This window comes from Antennarius striatus, chromosome 23, assembly GCF_040054535.1.
Source record: "Antennarius striatus isolate MH-2024 chromosome 23, ASM4005453v1, whole genome shotgun sequence".
Taxonomy (NCBI): domain Eukaryota; kingdom Metazoa; phylum Chordata; class Actinopteri; order Lophiiformes; family Antennariidae; genus Antennarius; species Antennarius striatus.
This window is the reverse complement of record NC_090798.1, coordinates 3416750-3433293: the sequence shown is the minus strand read 5'-3', so window position 1 is coordinate 3433293 and position 16544 is coordinate 3416750. Positions and strand designations below refer to the sequence as shown.

Sequence of the window (16544 nt, the reverse complement as noted above, 5' to 3'; positions counted from 1 at the left end):
CACTAAATCTTTTAAGACATACAAAAGCAGGGTGGACCTGCCTGCTGATATTCCGGTAATTTTTTTCTCTCGACTTAAGTTCCTTGTTCCTGAAAACAATTGAGATTTCAGTTAGAGGACAGTAAAAAAAAAAAAAAAAGAGCAGAATATAGATATGTTCTGATAAAGACGCAGCTTGTCTGTGTTTATCTCACATTTCGGTGTTATCTACTTTACAACCATTTAGAAAATTAAGAGTCTGTTTCTTGTCATCAGGGTTCCAATAAGGAAGTGGAAAAAAAAAAAAAGGAAAAAGGAAGGATTGAGGTCAGGACTTTCCGATTCTTTTAAGTCACCTGTGCTCACATGCTGACACACACACCCACACTCACACACACACACACACACACACACACACACACACACACACACACACACACACACACACACACACACACACAAGCCGACTATGCAAATTGAAATAAAGTATTAGTCATGCGTAGAAAGTAAAACTGAGACATTTATTTCTGGCAGGTCAGCTGATATCCAGTAAAACGTACCTTAAACAAATAATCGGCCACTGCAAAATAGTTAGCCATAACAAGACGCCCAGCCTGGTGTCACGTAAACATTTACAGTCAAATCTTATCTACAGGTTTTCTTTTTCTGGTCCAACTGAAAGCATTTCTGTTGGTTGATGACATAGTAGGCATTCTTGTAAGTTCTTCGATTACAAGAATTTACTAAACCCCCACCCGCCTCCGCCCCAACAGCTGAAAATCCATCCATTTTCCTTTTCACCACTTTAGTCGCGGTCGCGGGGGGCTGGAGCCTAACCCAGCTGGCTTAGGGCGTGATATGGGGGAAACTCCGGGCGCGACGCCAGTGCACCGCGGAGCCACACAAACAACCACGCACACACACAGACACACGCAAACCTACAGGCAATTTTGGACAGGTCAAATAACCTGAAGCGCATGTTTTTGGAGGTGGGAGGAAGCCGGAGAACCCAGAGAGAACATGCATCTATCAATCCATTCCACTCCATCCATCCATTGGTAGATGTTTCAGTCAGGAGCAGTTTCTGACACATTTCGGTTTGTGGGCCAAAAGAACAAGTGGATGGTTTCACCCCTGTTCCCCCTGAAGCGGCCTGTGTGTGGTCTAACTGACGGTAAACCCTCACTCGTGGAATGATCTTACATCTCATCTATCCTGGAAATGCCTTAGGATCCTCAAATAAGACCTGGAATACTTCTTTCCGGACGGGGACATCCAGATCCATTTAGGACTTTAACGACATAATCTGTCCAGACGTGTGAAGTCCTATTCCAGGACGTGACTCGCGACTGAAAATGAACAAAATGATGTCTGCGTGCCAGCGAATCTAGATTAAGTCAACAGCTGGCGTTCCTCTACAATCCCGATGAGCAATTTTAACTAAATGAACCCCAAATTCTTCAGATGTATTTGTGACAGACTGAAGAACTGGTTGTAGCTCCATTACAAGTCTCTTTTATGCAATTGAGCCATCAATCACGATCATAGCTTCCATCGCTGGTGGACTGTGTCTTAAAATTAAACCTAGAAAAAAAAATTAATGGCACTTTGACCATTTCAAAGAAATGGCAAAATTAAGTAGTTTGAAACTCATGGTGCTGCTTTGGGGCGCTCTGGGCGCATGCGGGTGGGCAGTTCCCACGTGGGTGGGCAAGTGGGTCTGTGAATGTGTTTTTGTGTCGAGGTGATGAGTAAGTATGATTCACCAAGGGGCTTTTAAATGTTATTGTACTGGTGCACATTTGAGCTGATCTCTGTGTTCTCTGGTGGGGTCAAGACGTTCCCAAAAGAATGGAAAAACAAAAGGGAGTTTTGAACAGCAGAAAAATTATTTTAACAGCAAAGCCGCCTATTTTTCGGTGTGTCTTAGAATTTTGAGAGGAGCGTGAAATCACTTGTACTCTAAAGCCAAGGAAAGAAAAACAACAATTTTCTGCATTTAAATTTACGGGCCTTTGAATGAATAACTATTGCTATGGCCATTGGAGTCCTATAGGGGGTGCTATGTTTTACTAACCTCTGTTTCTAAACAGGAGCCTGATTGAGGATTTGGGAGCAACTGTGGCGCCCATGAGTTCCTGTCTTTAAATAGTCTGCCCGGAGCTGAACCTTTTTCTTGGCTGTTCTCTCTTTCCCAGCTTCCCCAACTTCCCTAACTTGTATCCTGAAACGCTGAAAATGGGGTGCAACGGCATTACTCCTTTGTCTGTGCTAATGTATTTAACGGCTCTTATAACTCCCGGATGGGTCAACTACAACTTGTGACTCAACACTAAGTGTGTTAATGGTCTCATGGGAGTCTAGACACTTAAAATCTGCAGCAGTCAGTCAGAAGTGAAGAAGCCTTCTTGGATGGGACTTGAAACGTCTTCAAAACCTCAAATTTAATTCTACTTGATTCAGACTCAACCTTGGAGGACAAGCGTGACCGAGATAGATGATAATCGACACAACAATGAGACTGTTGACTGTGCAAGACTGTATGGGCAAAAAGCCACCACATTAAGCCCCCTTCCAATGCAACAAGACATAGTCTGAACCAAATAAACTATCAATTCCACGGCCAAGCAGTTCCTCCGTGGAACTACCGTGTAACAATCCCGATTGCATGACTTTTTAGTAAGTAAGTAAGCCCGGAGAGTTAATTTTGGACTTCATTGTCTACATCTAAACATAACACAACCAAAATCCAGATGAAAGAAGAAAGTAGAACTATCATATCGTGGGTTTTGTGTATATGCTCAGACAATGTTCAGCTACCTAGAGTCCCCTCCATAACTCTAAAAGATCACATCATAGCTGTTATTACAGCCATTCTTTGTTATTTGTGTCACACTGCGGACAGGCAAGTTGTAAAACATAACGGGATTTTTCTTTTTTTTGAGTTTTTATTGGTTTAATAAATGCCAGCACTGACAATGAATTCCATTCATTGATAAGATGAAGACATAAGAAAAGCTTGACTTTCTTGGAAAATAAGAATACTGTCTGACAGACAGTAATCAATATCATGATTCATTTTTACATCCAAAGTTAAAATAACTACATTTCAAATATCACCAAACATTTTGCTTTCCCAACCATTCCCGTTGCCCACAGACAAAGCTACCAAAAACAACATCAGGGAAGGCTTTTTGACTTTCTGCCTGACGGGTTCCTGATTTCACCTCTCCTCTCAGAGCTTTTCTTAATATGGGCATCCAACCAGCAGCCTCTGACAAAACCAGATTCTTGCTCAGTAGCCGATCCAGTCATTCATGGATGTCAAAGACGAGAAAGAATCGTGCGAGCTTCTAATGAGGTAGTGTTGTGTTACGACACAGAGGCGAAAATTAGTGTAGGTTGGATCTCAGGGTGCAGCCGAGGCAGTGGAGCATCCATAAAAATGTTTAATGATGAGAAGACATGATGGGGTTTCATTCACACCCCAACCCACGGGGATTTATGGAGGACGCAACTGTTGTGGGAGTTAATGGAGAGATAAGAAAGTTAATTTGGGAGATTAGCCCACATGAAAGTTGGTACATAAATGAAGGCTGACAGAAGGACAGGAGGGTCTTGTTGCTAGTTTCAGAGTCAAAATGTTGATATCCGTGTGTGTGTGTGTGTGTGTGTGTGTGTGTGTGTGTGTGTGTGTGTGTGTGTGTGTGTGTGTAGTAGGAGTAGACAGACTTTCTGGCTTACACAAACAAGCCCTCCTTTTTGTGCCAGGACAGAGATGTCTGTCCGTTCCCAGGGCTAAATCCCGCTAAAACCAACAGAGAACTTTCCATCCAATCAACTGCTGGCTAATCAGCTTCAAAAACACACAACCCATGCATGTGTTCGTCAATATTGATACACATGTACAGCAGCATACAATCAGCAATTGTAGAAAACAAAGCGACTTTGTTTCCGTTCATGTTTTACACTCAAAGATCCATGACTGGATAATTATTTTTTTTAATTTCAGCCCATAATAAATCTTTTCCCCCCCAAATAAATTATTTTACTCTGTCATGAAAAACAGCACTATGACATCAGATGTTACCACGAGTGTGAACAGATTCAACTACCAGCTACTGTGGCACCTTCAACCAACCATAATTTCATTGATCTTCAGAGCTTTGCTTATTGATCAACTATAGATCCGCACCTTTATCCAAATCAAATCCAGCTCATTATAGAAACGTACGTTTTTTGATCAGAACATATACTGGGTTTTACGGGACCTTTCTCTCTACTGCTGCATTTGTGCATCTGTTGCCTTAGAGCTGCTCAATCTGACACTAACTCTGATGACACGTCGCTACGGGGCAAAGTAGCTGGCACACAATGGATAGGATGACGTGGTTCCCATCCCATAGGGAGCAGCATGGTTTTAACTATAGAAGAAAGGAAATGACAGTAGGACATCCACTCTACAAGCATGCATCTTCAACCACGTGTTTAAAAACGGCACAATGAGACGTAAAATGTTTCTTCGAGGCATTTTTTGGGGGTTGACCACATGATAGAATGACTGTTTGCTCTGTTCAGCCTCAATAATTCCATGACTACACAAGTCATCCAGTACAAAGACGATTACTTCCAGGTAGTTGAAAGATGAAGCTTTTAATCTTTAGGAGGCGTTGATGAGACGATTCATGCATCATGAGCGGCCGCCATGGGTGGTGGATGACGCCTGCGAGACGCTCTGTTCAGCGAAGGTGGTCTTCACAACTCATGCTGTCAACTTTACTGACTTGTTTGTTCATTTCATTAATTCCTTTATTATTATCATTACCATAGGTTCAGCATTGGTCCATGAACTTGACCTCTATTCCTGGAGTCAATTTTATATATATATATATATATTATATATATGTACGTTATATGTAAATTTAAAATTACTTATTTCAAGAAATATTTTTCAAACCCGATAGTTTATTATTTCACTATTGTTGCAGGCAAAATGTCATTTGCCAGCTATTTGCAATAACAAACCAACAAAATCTACAGTTTAAATATCTCCGTACAAAGGATTTAAAAAAAATTTCCACATTCAACACAAATACAACCTTTACTCATGGCTGTAACCTCTAAGTGATTTCCACCCCCCTGAATTTCATTCACATTTGCAAATCAGATGTTAAAGCACTGAGCCAACCATCATGGGCTTATTTTAGCCATAGAGTCGCAAAGTTCTTTCTCATCGTACCGTTCATTGAAGCTCTACAATGTTTTATAAGCACTTGTCATCAAGCAGTTGAATCATTTAGACACTGCAGTAGTCGGTGAAAATTGCATTTCTGTTCTTGTTATTTTGTTATTGCCAACATCTGATAAATATATTATTTTGACAATAAACCAAAAGTGCAATAGTTGAAAAAATTGCTTCCAACTTTATAAATGTATTTTATTTTTACAGTGTTTTTGAATACATAAGAAAATAATCATTATTTGCTTCAGTTCATTTTTATATTTCTACAGAATAAATTGTTCTAATTTTAGAAATAGATAGAGAAACGCAATAAAACAGCACGTAAAAACACCCCACTCCTGCTGACCACATACTTAAATCAGCGTAAACAAAAGTCGATATGAAATAACGCTGACTCGACAGCTCTACAAAGTGAAAACATCATATTGCAGCCAAGTGCATGGCTTTTAGCAGCTCTGATGGCTGCAGCAGAAGTTTAGTGGGATACAAAGTCCCTTTAAATCAAGACAACACCATTTGTCAACCCTTTACTGCCTTGTTGACTGAGCAAACAAAGTGATAACATATAGTGCCAGCTGTTGGCACATACACACGTGCACACGCACACACACACAAAGCTGTAGCCACTTCCTAATGAGAATTCCAACATGGGAAATGCAAATATCTTGTTTTCACATGCCAAGCCAGAAGATGTGTTTTGTAGTGCCAGGGCCATCTCATCTCCATCAGTTGACATCGTGCAAATTCCATAAATTTCAAAATTGTCCTGGAAGTCTTGATTTTAGTCCTTCAAATCTGTTTGAAAATTTAAGATCTCTTCTTGTTGCTTCCCTGTAATAGCAGAGAGAAAGAGGAAAGACAAGATAATAACCCAAACCCGAACATATAAATGACTACTGTGTACGTTATATCATAATATACTTAATTTATGAATGGAAAATTACCACTGAATTCTTCTGTTACTATTCTATACAATACATATCTATATATAATAATTGCAAAATTATAACAGATTTCTGGTCAATGTGATTATACCTTAATTTAATGAAAATCTAATTAAAATCTGAAAATCTGCATTAGCATAAATATCAAAATGAAAAAGGAAAAAGTTCACGGTGTGAAAATCCTCTTCCTTTATTTGTTTTTGTTTGTTTTTTTACAATATTTGAATACTGAGAAAAAAAATACGATTGTGGTTTTCAATCTCAATGAGTTTGCCGGGAATGCACATGACTTCCAGTTACAAAAGCCCATTGCTTGGATCACATCTAAACTACTTGAACATTGTGTCATCCTAGCAAGAAGACGGACAAAGAGCAGAGAGCCGAGAGCTTTAAGATGTGGCTTCATCTGTGCTCGTCTCTGGTGTGCGGTCCAGATGATCTCTGGGCCTATATTCTGTTTTTTAGATTAGTATTAAGAAAATTTGGCGTCTAAGACATTTAAAAACTTACAATCGGGATGATTTGCTCACTGTTCTAGTCTGGCGTAAGTTTAGTTTAAACAAACTTTAATCTTTAATTTGCTTTATATTATTGCTTTATAACTGCATGAATGCTTCATCTGACTGATGCAACACTTCCCTTCGATTAGCAATTGTGATGCTAAGAGCTTTAGCATTTCTTCACATAAAAATGTACATTTTCCATTAACTGAAAGGATCGTGTTATCATCATTGTAGCTCCATCGCATGACAAACCCTTCAGTCAAACAAGCCAATCAGAGGCAGAGAAGGGCGGGTCATGGCATCGCCATGACGGAATTTATAAATTCTTTGGCTGGAGTGCCTTTCAGTTCTCCTTCATTAGCTTCCACTTTCCTCTCTTCCCTCTCTCCTTCCTGTGATCCTTGCCTTCCTTTTTATCCTCATCCAAATATCCTGGTCACGAAAACATTAAATGCACATTGAGCTCTAAGCAAAGGAACAACACTGTGTCTCATGGATGTGTCACAGCGAGTCTTCCAATACATGTGTAAGCATTTTTCTTCGAACGGGGAAGCGGATAATCAGCAGTCCGTCTATGAATGCAGGCCAAAATCATATACGTACAATTTAAGAGTTGGTTTAGATTATGTCATTTTGGCCATGTTGTCTTCATTTAGATTCATCTTCATTTAGATCCCAAATCATCCACGTGATCTCCAACTCTCACATTTAAGACTTTTCTACCTCTTTCATACCTAACCAAAAAAAAAACTGCTCGAGTCACTTCAAAAACATCCATCCTTCCCCCTGAGCCGCAAAAAATTGTAACTTGAATCTCTGACGTGGACTTCGACCATAACATGAAGAGACTGCAGGGGGGCTGGAGGTGAACAGAGGGAAGGAGAAGGAGAAGGGGGGAGCCTGGGAGAGAGAGAGAGAGAGAGAGAGAGAGAGAGAGAGAGAGAGAGAGAGGAAGGATTGTGAACCTTGGCACCAGACTGTGGCGTGGGAGGTTTATATTAGTGACTTTGAATTACATCAAAACATTTGCAGTGAAGGATGTGATTTGACTCAAACTTGGGTTTTGATGATCACAATGTGACTGGGTTTTCACCTGGGCCTGTTTTTGTTCACATTCAACACACACTTGACACACCAGGGCTGCATTAGCAAACAAAAACAAAAAAGCTTTTTAATAACCACATCCAAATACTTTGAGAATTAAATCCAAATATTGTGTGATTAGGGTTGTGTGAAAATAAGTACCTAAATAATGCAAGGAAACTAGTTGTTTATTTGTTGTTTATCAGGAGAATAATCATCAGGAAGATGATTATTATAAGAATAATGGCTTCATTTTATTTGTATAATATTGTAATTACAAGAAGTTAATAATATTTCAAGCAGTGTTTATGAGAAAAAATGTCAGAATTAGGAAGATCTCATAATAATATTAGGATAAGAGAAATTTGGAATTTTATGAGAAACAAGTCAGTTAACAAATGTTAATACTGTATTACCAAAAGAAAGTGGAAATGTGACAAATAAATTGGAATGAAGAAAATGTGTAGAAATGTTGCAACCAAACAATGAAATATTATGATTACAAAAAGATTATATGAGACCCTTCTTTTCATTTAATCTTCATAATTTTTTTCCCCTGCTGAAAGTAAAAACCTCTTTTAAAACCAGCTAACGTTTGTACCAAAGAGTCAGTTAAATGAAATAAGTCTGTGTGGTTCTGGGCAGAGAATTTATTACAAAATCTCTCTAATGTCATCATATGTATAATAAAATGGTGTTAATGTGACAAGCATTAACATGTCTTTACTTGTGAAACTCTTAGTATATTAAAGTAGAGCTTGATGAGATAATCCTGAATTTTTCTGTAATATTTAATGACTTTATTCTCATATTTCCCCTTTATATCATTATATTTCTAAATTTGTTTTTCTCTCAGTATAACCCTGACACACCCACATCATTCTGCAGAACAAATTCAACACATTGTGAAATAAATTAAATCAAGAATAAATTCAGTTCCTTTGCCGACTTCTCATGAAATGCCTCAAAAAACAAATTGGAGGAAGTAAATCATTTTTGGCCTCTATGTAATACGTTTTACATAAAACTAAAAAAATCTGTGACCGCGGCTCGAAAAACTCAGTTAATCATTATAATCTCTATTATAGGCAAGTTGTGAGCTGACATGAAAAGATTAATTTGTGTCTAAACCTGTTCAATAAGTGATTGGATGAATCCCAGATGGTCTTTTGGTGGGTCATAAAACGTAAATAAAATAACAAAGCAGGAAGAAAAAAAATCAACAAATTCCAATACAAAAATCATCAAACTGCACCTTCGCTCTGTTTTCAATAGGTGCATTATATTTAAATTCACTCCACTTGTTGAAGAATCTGTTTCCACCCAAAACATTTCAGCTTCAATTGTTTTGAAGAGCACAAGAGGAAGACAACTCAATAATCCACAGAGGATTTCACCACAAGTACCTACAGGAAAAGAACCAAATACACACATTGTCCGAATTACTCCTCCTCCTCAAACACACTCCAGGGACACGACCTGTTTTGTTTTTCCTTACCACACGAGTCTTCAGGTGCCATTCAATTTTGAATCCGTTTGTCAATGATTACCTTTTAGTTTCTTAGTTTGGAATCACCAATGTTTTCAAATCGACACAGACTAAAGCTTAACTTAAGAAAAGAAAGAGAAAAATACCCTTCAGTGACAAGAAAAACCTTACCTGGTTGGGGTCATGTCATGCATTGGAAAATAAGAATAACTGAAAATGACTGACCGCTGGTATTGAGATCAAGTGGGGTCTGTGTCAACTGGTGTTGGCTCAGAATACCTGGAAATCTAACCAGCAGCATCTGTTGGTTAAAACTGCACCCCACCCCCCCTCGCACTGGGGAGTAATCCGTGTTAAACAATAACTTTTTCCTGGACGGACGAAATCAGAACTTTCTATCTTAAGTCACTAACACAATTCCATTCTTGTTAAAGGCACTCATCGATTCCCTTCCACCAATAAAACCTGATCCTGTGTGGGCTATGTAAACAGCAGGTTGATGTTGTAATGGAACAACCGGTTGGTACCGTTCTCCGCTCCTCTACAGGAGGTTACATCAGAAAAGTCTCCGACAGTGACGGCCGAGGCCACACATGGAGGCTCTAATGAGAAACAGTTCTACGTTTCAATGAATGAAAAGAATATAAAAAGGGCGCAAACTGTTTTCGACCAATTATCGGAGTCGATTAGACGGGGCTCGGTAGCTGACAGTTTCAGTGCTGGAACGGGTTTCTAAAATGTTTCACACCGCATGCAGTGCGACACGCTGGTAGTAACCGTAACTAAACCAGTTTATGTTCTAGCGGTCCCTGGAACCACAACGTCCCTGGGTTCATTCCGGCTTTGGGACCTTGTGAAATAAAAGAAAGATCAAGAGTAAATATGAGGAGACAGAAAGGGGGTTGATATGCATCAACAAACACCCAGCCATAATTGGACTACCGGGGCCCCCAGGTACCGAAATGGACTTCTTTAGTTCGTCCAACTAAAATTATTCAGTTTACGTCATGTGCAAAAGAAAAGCAAGAATTTGAGCGACACCACAGCTGAACCCACTCTAATCCAAGCAGGGAGTCCATTCTTAGCCCACTTTAGGCAAACAAGCAAGAGCCAAAAACAAAACAAGAGCCAAGAGGAGATGGCAATCCCCTCACCCCCCCTTGGCCCCCGGAGTGCATTTACACAAACACAATTTATTTAAGTTCAGCAGTCGTTAGAAATAGATGAAAAAAATCCCAACATTGAAGAACTAGAAATGAACTCTTCTGATGGCACATCCAACAACAAATTGTTGCCATGGAGATGCAAAAAAACCCAAAACTGCATTCTTAAAAAAATCATCATTTATCCAAGCATACACAGTTTACAAGATAAGCTTCCATAGCAACCGAGCTCCTTTCTTAAGCATAGATGTGAATCATTTCAAAAACACCAATTGTAAACATTTCTGAATATCAAAAGAAGTTATTTGTTATGTTTTTGGACAATTTTCTGGAGATATAAGAATTAATTTCAAGGATACTCTTTGGACAAATTCTGCACAGTCATAATAGCCCAAGTAGAAACAATCCTAAGATCCCAGAAGGGACCATATGTTGCTTTTGTTTGATGTGCTGGCCAAGTTTCATGATACAACACATTGCATTTGAGTTATGTCCCCGAAAAAAGTAGATAAAAAAAAAGTCACCATTTCATTTATTAAAAGTAATGCTATTGTCACCACAATAAGAGATCAAACACACACACACTGATAGAGAAGGCAAGAAATCGTGGATTAATCATGTAAAAATTAGACTTCTTCTGGGTGGACAAGACCACACACACACACACACACACACACACACACACACACACACACACACACACACACACACACACACACACACAAAGTGCATTGTTGCATGTAAGGCTGAGTCAGAGCCTATCAGTGAACCCAAACAATAATAAAGTGGACCAGTGAAGTGTGAGGAATGGAATGCCAAAGAGTACACACACGCATGTGCACACACACATACATACATACATACACACACAAATACACACACGCACACACATGCACAAACAAATATTCGAATAAAATCAAAATAATGATCGTCTATGACATGAGAAACTCGGATAATGCCGATGTGTGGGCCGCTCCAGCCTCCATACACGGACACATGAAAGGCCGATATGATTCTGGAACTGTTATACATCTGCTGGATCATAGCACGCAGATCGCAGAACTCATAAATATGTGGTTCGATTGAGATTTAATGCGGACACCGCATTCTGTAACTGATTGTAGCCATTACACGGCTGATGCAGATTCATCCCATTGTCTGTTTTGTTTTTTGTTTTTTTCATCCAGAAATAAGAAAACACAAATAAGACGTCCAAAAATTATTTAACAGAGGAAGAACGTATCTGATGCTGTGTTAAGCTTATAAGATTTAAAACCAAACAAAAAGTAAATGTAAGCGATTAAAAACTGCGATCAAACGTAAAACATTTTGCTTAAGGCCAGAAGACAAAATAATCACATCCAAACATAACAAGCAAAGCACCAAAGCAGCAAAATGAGACATTTCTGAATTTAATTTACAAACTCAAATTTAATTTAAAGAAAATCAAAAACAGCACAGCAAATTGAAGGAGATCCATCTTTTGAAAAATACTGTTTTTACTCTTTTCTCTGCGTCCCATAGTTTCAATGTTTTCATTTCAATTTACTGATAAATCTTTTCTTATGATTCTAAGCTCATATTTCTTTTCTTCAGTGAATCCATTGCTTAGTCTTACTATTATCATTCATCTGACAAATTTTTATAAATAGCGAATCAATTGTTTGGTCTGTAAAATGCTGGGAAAGAGGAAAACAATACGTCTAAGAATGTCAGACATCCTCTCTGACAGATTAACAGAATTCTATTAAAAGTTTTAAAAAAAATCTACAGGTTATTTTCATGTTGCCTGAAAAAAATAGCCCTCAAAAATCAATTTATCGTTATTTTTGGCTATTATTTCTCCTATCATTTTTTAAATAAAAACTCTTACAATACTATTACCCATCATATTATTATCATTATCATTCTAATCTAACTCTTTTTTTGCTGCCTGCCTCATCTTTATGTTGACTAATAACAAGTGTATACCCACCTGTACATAGGGGAATGCATTTGTGCATGACTGTATTTGTTTGTACATGAATGCCACATGGTGGGAGCATTCCTCTTTTGTGTGCCTTTCATTGTTTGCAGGTCTTTTGTCTTAAGCAGGCTGGCACTGGGGTGTAACTGCTGTGATTCAAAGACAGGCCTGTTTCCAGATTATAAATAACTGACCTTCGCATGAGAAGCAGGGGATTCCCAATGACTGAGATATATAGCTCCCTGTTTTTCATTTGGTTTCTATCCAGTTTGGTCTCTAAACTATTCCTTATGCTATTTCCTGCCACCTCACATATCAAAAAAGAAAAACCCCAGTGAGGCAAAATAAAATGAATGCATGCGTTTACCTGCTCACTGACCAGCAAGACCGTAAAGTAGACGTGGCTTTAATCCAACGCTGCTCAGCGCCAGTAAGTAAATTAGAAGCAGACACAGTCAAACTATAGATTTGTTTTTTATACACCGATCAAACAAAGACTTACGGCAGAAAAATTTCCAACACAATCTTTTAAAAACCATCGCATTATTATTTCTTTCTCGCCTTGCAGAGGAAGAGTCGCTCAACGTTGGGCTCTCTGAAACTGATCATTCACTGTCAATGTCTCTGCACCGCAGGACTCCTTTTGCGATTGCACAACTTCGAAATGAAGTAATTTCAACAGAAACGACAAAAAAACAACAAAAAAACCTGCAAAAACATGCATTCCTGACATATTTTGCCGTTTAATTATATATTCAAGCTGCATTTACAGGGACTTCTTTTCAAACTCAACACGGGCTCATTGAAAGCTTCATGATATATGTGTGTATGTCGCTTTCCATTAAATAAAAGTAATTTAAATTCTGCCTAAAGAAAGCAGAAAAAGATACTTGGACTAACATATCAGCCTGTTGCTCAACTCCATCTGCGCTGACTCACAGGAACACCACAGATTTGATCTGGCACGCGAGTATTTGTCCGTCACACTGGCTGGCTCCATTAATTTGGATAAAACTAGGAGCTAAAAAGTTTCATGTGCAAATTCTGAAACTGTTTTGAATGAAAACTACCTGCCAAAGCAATGACAGATATATTTTTCTTCTTCCTTAAATGGAAATATTGGAGGAAATTTGCAATTTTTTTAACAGCCCCCATACAATCCAAGAGTGTGTCAAGAGGGTGATGCTTAAGTTTTGTGTTTCGGAATTTAATAGTGCAGACACATCTGCTCTTCTAGTCTCCAATGGCAACGCCGCACATCAGTATAACTAATCACCTCAGTTTGGCTTTGGGACATATCATACCTCTCCATCTCCTCAGTCACTGTCAAATAAAGGCATTAATGTCTTAGCTAGAGAGTTACACGCAGCGATGGAGAGGAAATATGATGCGTTCACCGCAGAGGAGATGTGACGATTCTCACCCTCTCATGTACAGATGCAGAGTTCATCGCTGAGGCCAGATCTCTCTCTGTGACAGAGTTGTGTTACAGGTTTAACTGGTCCCCCTCACTGGGATCCATACATCACACACACACACACACACACACCGTCTCAGAAGACCAATAGGCTCATTTCTCCACCTCTTTCTCTCTCTGCAGGTGACATATTACAGACTAATGTGTCTTTAAATCCCAATGAATCAGGCCTGCCGATCACAGATGATATGAAATCATCACAAAGGGAGGAGGAGGAGGAGGAGGAGGGAGATCAGTGCTCCCCTCACAGCTTCTAAATGAGGCACATGAAGCAGGAAAACGTCTACTGATTATTGTGCTTCAGATGAAATGGTGCGTGCGTATCTGCAGCAGCGCCACACGAAATAAAAACTTTCACTGGGTGGATTTAAAACCTCAGCTGTGCAGATGTGGTAGGGCAGGATTCTTTGCTTCAGACTGATGCATGTCCTATATTCAGCATACACTAACAACACTGCAACTGGATATACTGCAAAAAAAAAAAAAAAAGAAGAAGGTAATTTCTAGAGACAAAATGGACTGTCCTCCATCAGTGACCTGGTGGTTTCACCGCTGGAAACATCTGCAATCCGCTGAGAACTTTCTGCTTCTAATGGTTCCAATGTGTTCCCTTGCACACCAATAAGATGGGTAGACTTTGGAATACATTGTTTAACGAGTTGAGACAGGCACAAGCTGTTTTCCAAACAAACAAATCCAAATACTACCAGAAGAGAGTTTACGCACAAAACCACTTTTCCATCAGACTCACGCATAATTACATAATATATCTGATGCGACTGAAAGCCGTGTTTATGTCGACTACATTCCATCAGGTAGACTGTGGATCTATTGTTAAAAAAACCCAGCAGTTTCTCATTGTTTTTCTCACAGCAACACCACAGGAGCAGAGTTTACATGTGGCGCTGGCGTGGACGCTTAAAAACTGAAGTGCGCAACAGCGACTTTTTTTCCTGCAGGCTTTATTCTCACAAATGCGCACAAAGTTTATTCACCCCGATTGGAAACCAGCTCCTACCTGTGATATGGACATGTTCAGGTAGAGAAAGAGTCCCGTGGTGGAGGCGATCTGCAGCACCACCACTACGATCACCACCATCGCCACCCACATCTTGGACGGCGCTTCCCGGCGCCTCGTCCCGCTCGGCCCGCCGGTCGGGACCATCATGTATGTGGTGGACTCGCTGCTCACCGATCTGAAATAATCCTGGTGCTGCTGCTGAGCGTTCGGAGTGGCCATGGCATTCCCGACGCATGAGCAGACCAACCGAACCGAGGGAACAAAACAACAGCGAGCTACAACAACAGCTTCCACAGATTCTCGACAGATAATTAGGAGCGCAATTAGATCTCCATGCGTCCGCAGCCAATGGAGCTTTTCATTCGGAGATCAGGGAAGTGGAAGGCAGGGGAGAGCTGCGGAGGAGAGACAAAAGACGAACTGGGGGCTAAAGTTTTGATGTGCCCATGTCTGCTGCGTAAAAGTTGGATTTGGAGCTGCGGCGCAGGACTGATGAGCCGCAACCGAGAAGGAGAGTTGTAAAGAGGGGCTGGCTTAACCTCTTCATCACCTTGGAGCTGTGGAGGAATGCTCTCCCCCCCCCCCTCTCTCTCTCACACACACACACACACACACACACACACACGCACACAAACACGCACACACGCTTTTACCAGTGCTGTTACAGCATGGCGCACCACTGCCGCGCGTTGACAAAGCAGAATAAGAAAAGCAGGGCACAACTACTTTTAAATGCATTACTGTGTAAATAAAGTGATACATTAACTAAGTTGTTTTATATTAACCCGATGCTGTGGTATTTCTATGTTGTTGTTTTTTTTAAAAAAACAAAGATTTGTAAATTCAGAACATTTGAATTTCTCATGACAAAGTATGACAAACTGCCATCAGATTGTACCTCCGTACATAGAATAATGAGGTCTATTTATGGAATCCCTGTATAATGGTTTATCTTTTTATATTCTTGCCTTTTTACATGATCATGTACTTATTTAAGTACAATAACATTAAAAATCGATTACTTTCGTAATCTTTCGATCCTTCAGTTCCAGGAGACGCTGACAGAGGGCGCTCTCTCTCTCTCTCTCTCCCTCTTTCCTTCTCTCTCTCTTTCCTTCTCTCTATCTTTCCTTCTCTCTCTGTCTCTCTTTCCTTCTCTCTCTCTTTCCTTCTCTCTCTTTCCTTCTCTCTCTTTCTCTAAAAATGTCCTATGCACTTTAGTTGATGACCACCTCACTTTTGCAAACTTCCTGTTATAATGCACTAATTCTTATATTGTATTTCCCTTTGTTTCTTGGTGTTTAATGTTTTTGAGTGTTTAGTGTTTTTGAAATTTCATCTAATGAAAAATTGTAAAATGTTCTAAATGTTCTAAATGTTCTAAATGTTAAATGTGATTGAAGTTTGTTTGGAAAAGATGTTCTGAGGCACTTAAATGCTTTCATCTAATGTAAAACTGCAAAATGTTTGAATGAGATTAAAGTGTTTTTGCAAATCTAAAAAAAAAACTAATCTCTTTCTCTCTCTCTCTCTTTCCTTCTCTCTCTCTCTCTTTCCTTCTCTCTCTTTCTCTCTCTCTCTTTCCTTCTCTCTCTCTCTCTTTCCTTCTCTCTCTCTCTCTCTCTCTCTCTCTCTCTCTCTCTCTCTCTCTCTCTCTCTCTCTCTCTCTCTCTCTCT

General features: G+C 39.5%; 1 protein-coding gene across 1 annotated transcript in view; it reads right to left on the bottom strand.

The window, feature by feature from the left end:
* Positions 1 to 16309, bottom strand: part of tnfsf10l (TNF superfamily member 10, like) — a 49846-nt gene extending 33537 nt beyond the window's left edge. Inside the window, exon 1 of the mRNA XM_068308703.1 lies at positions 14865 to 16309. Within this exon, the coding sequence (XP_068164804.1) occupies positions 14865 to 15086 (222 nt within the window). The 5' untranslated portion in view covers positions 15087 to 16309. The remainder of the gene's footprint in view (positions 1 to 14864) is intronic.
* Positions 16310 to 16544: the final 235 nt, after the last annotated feature.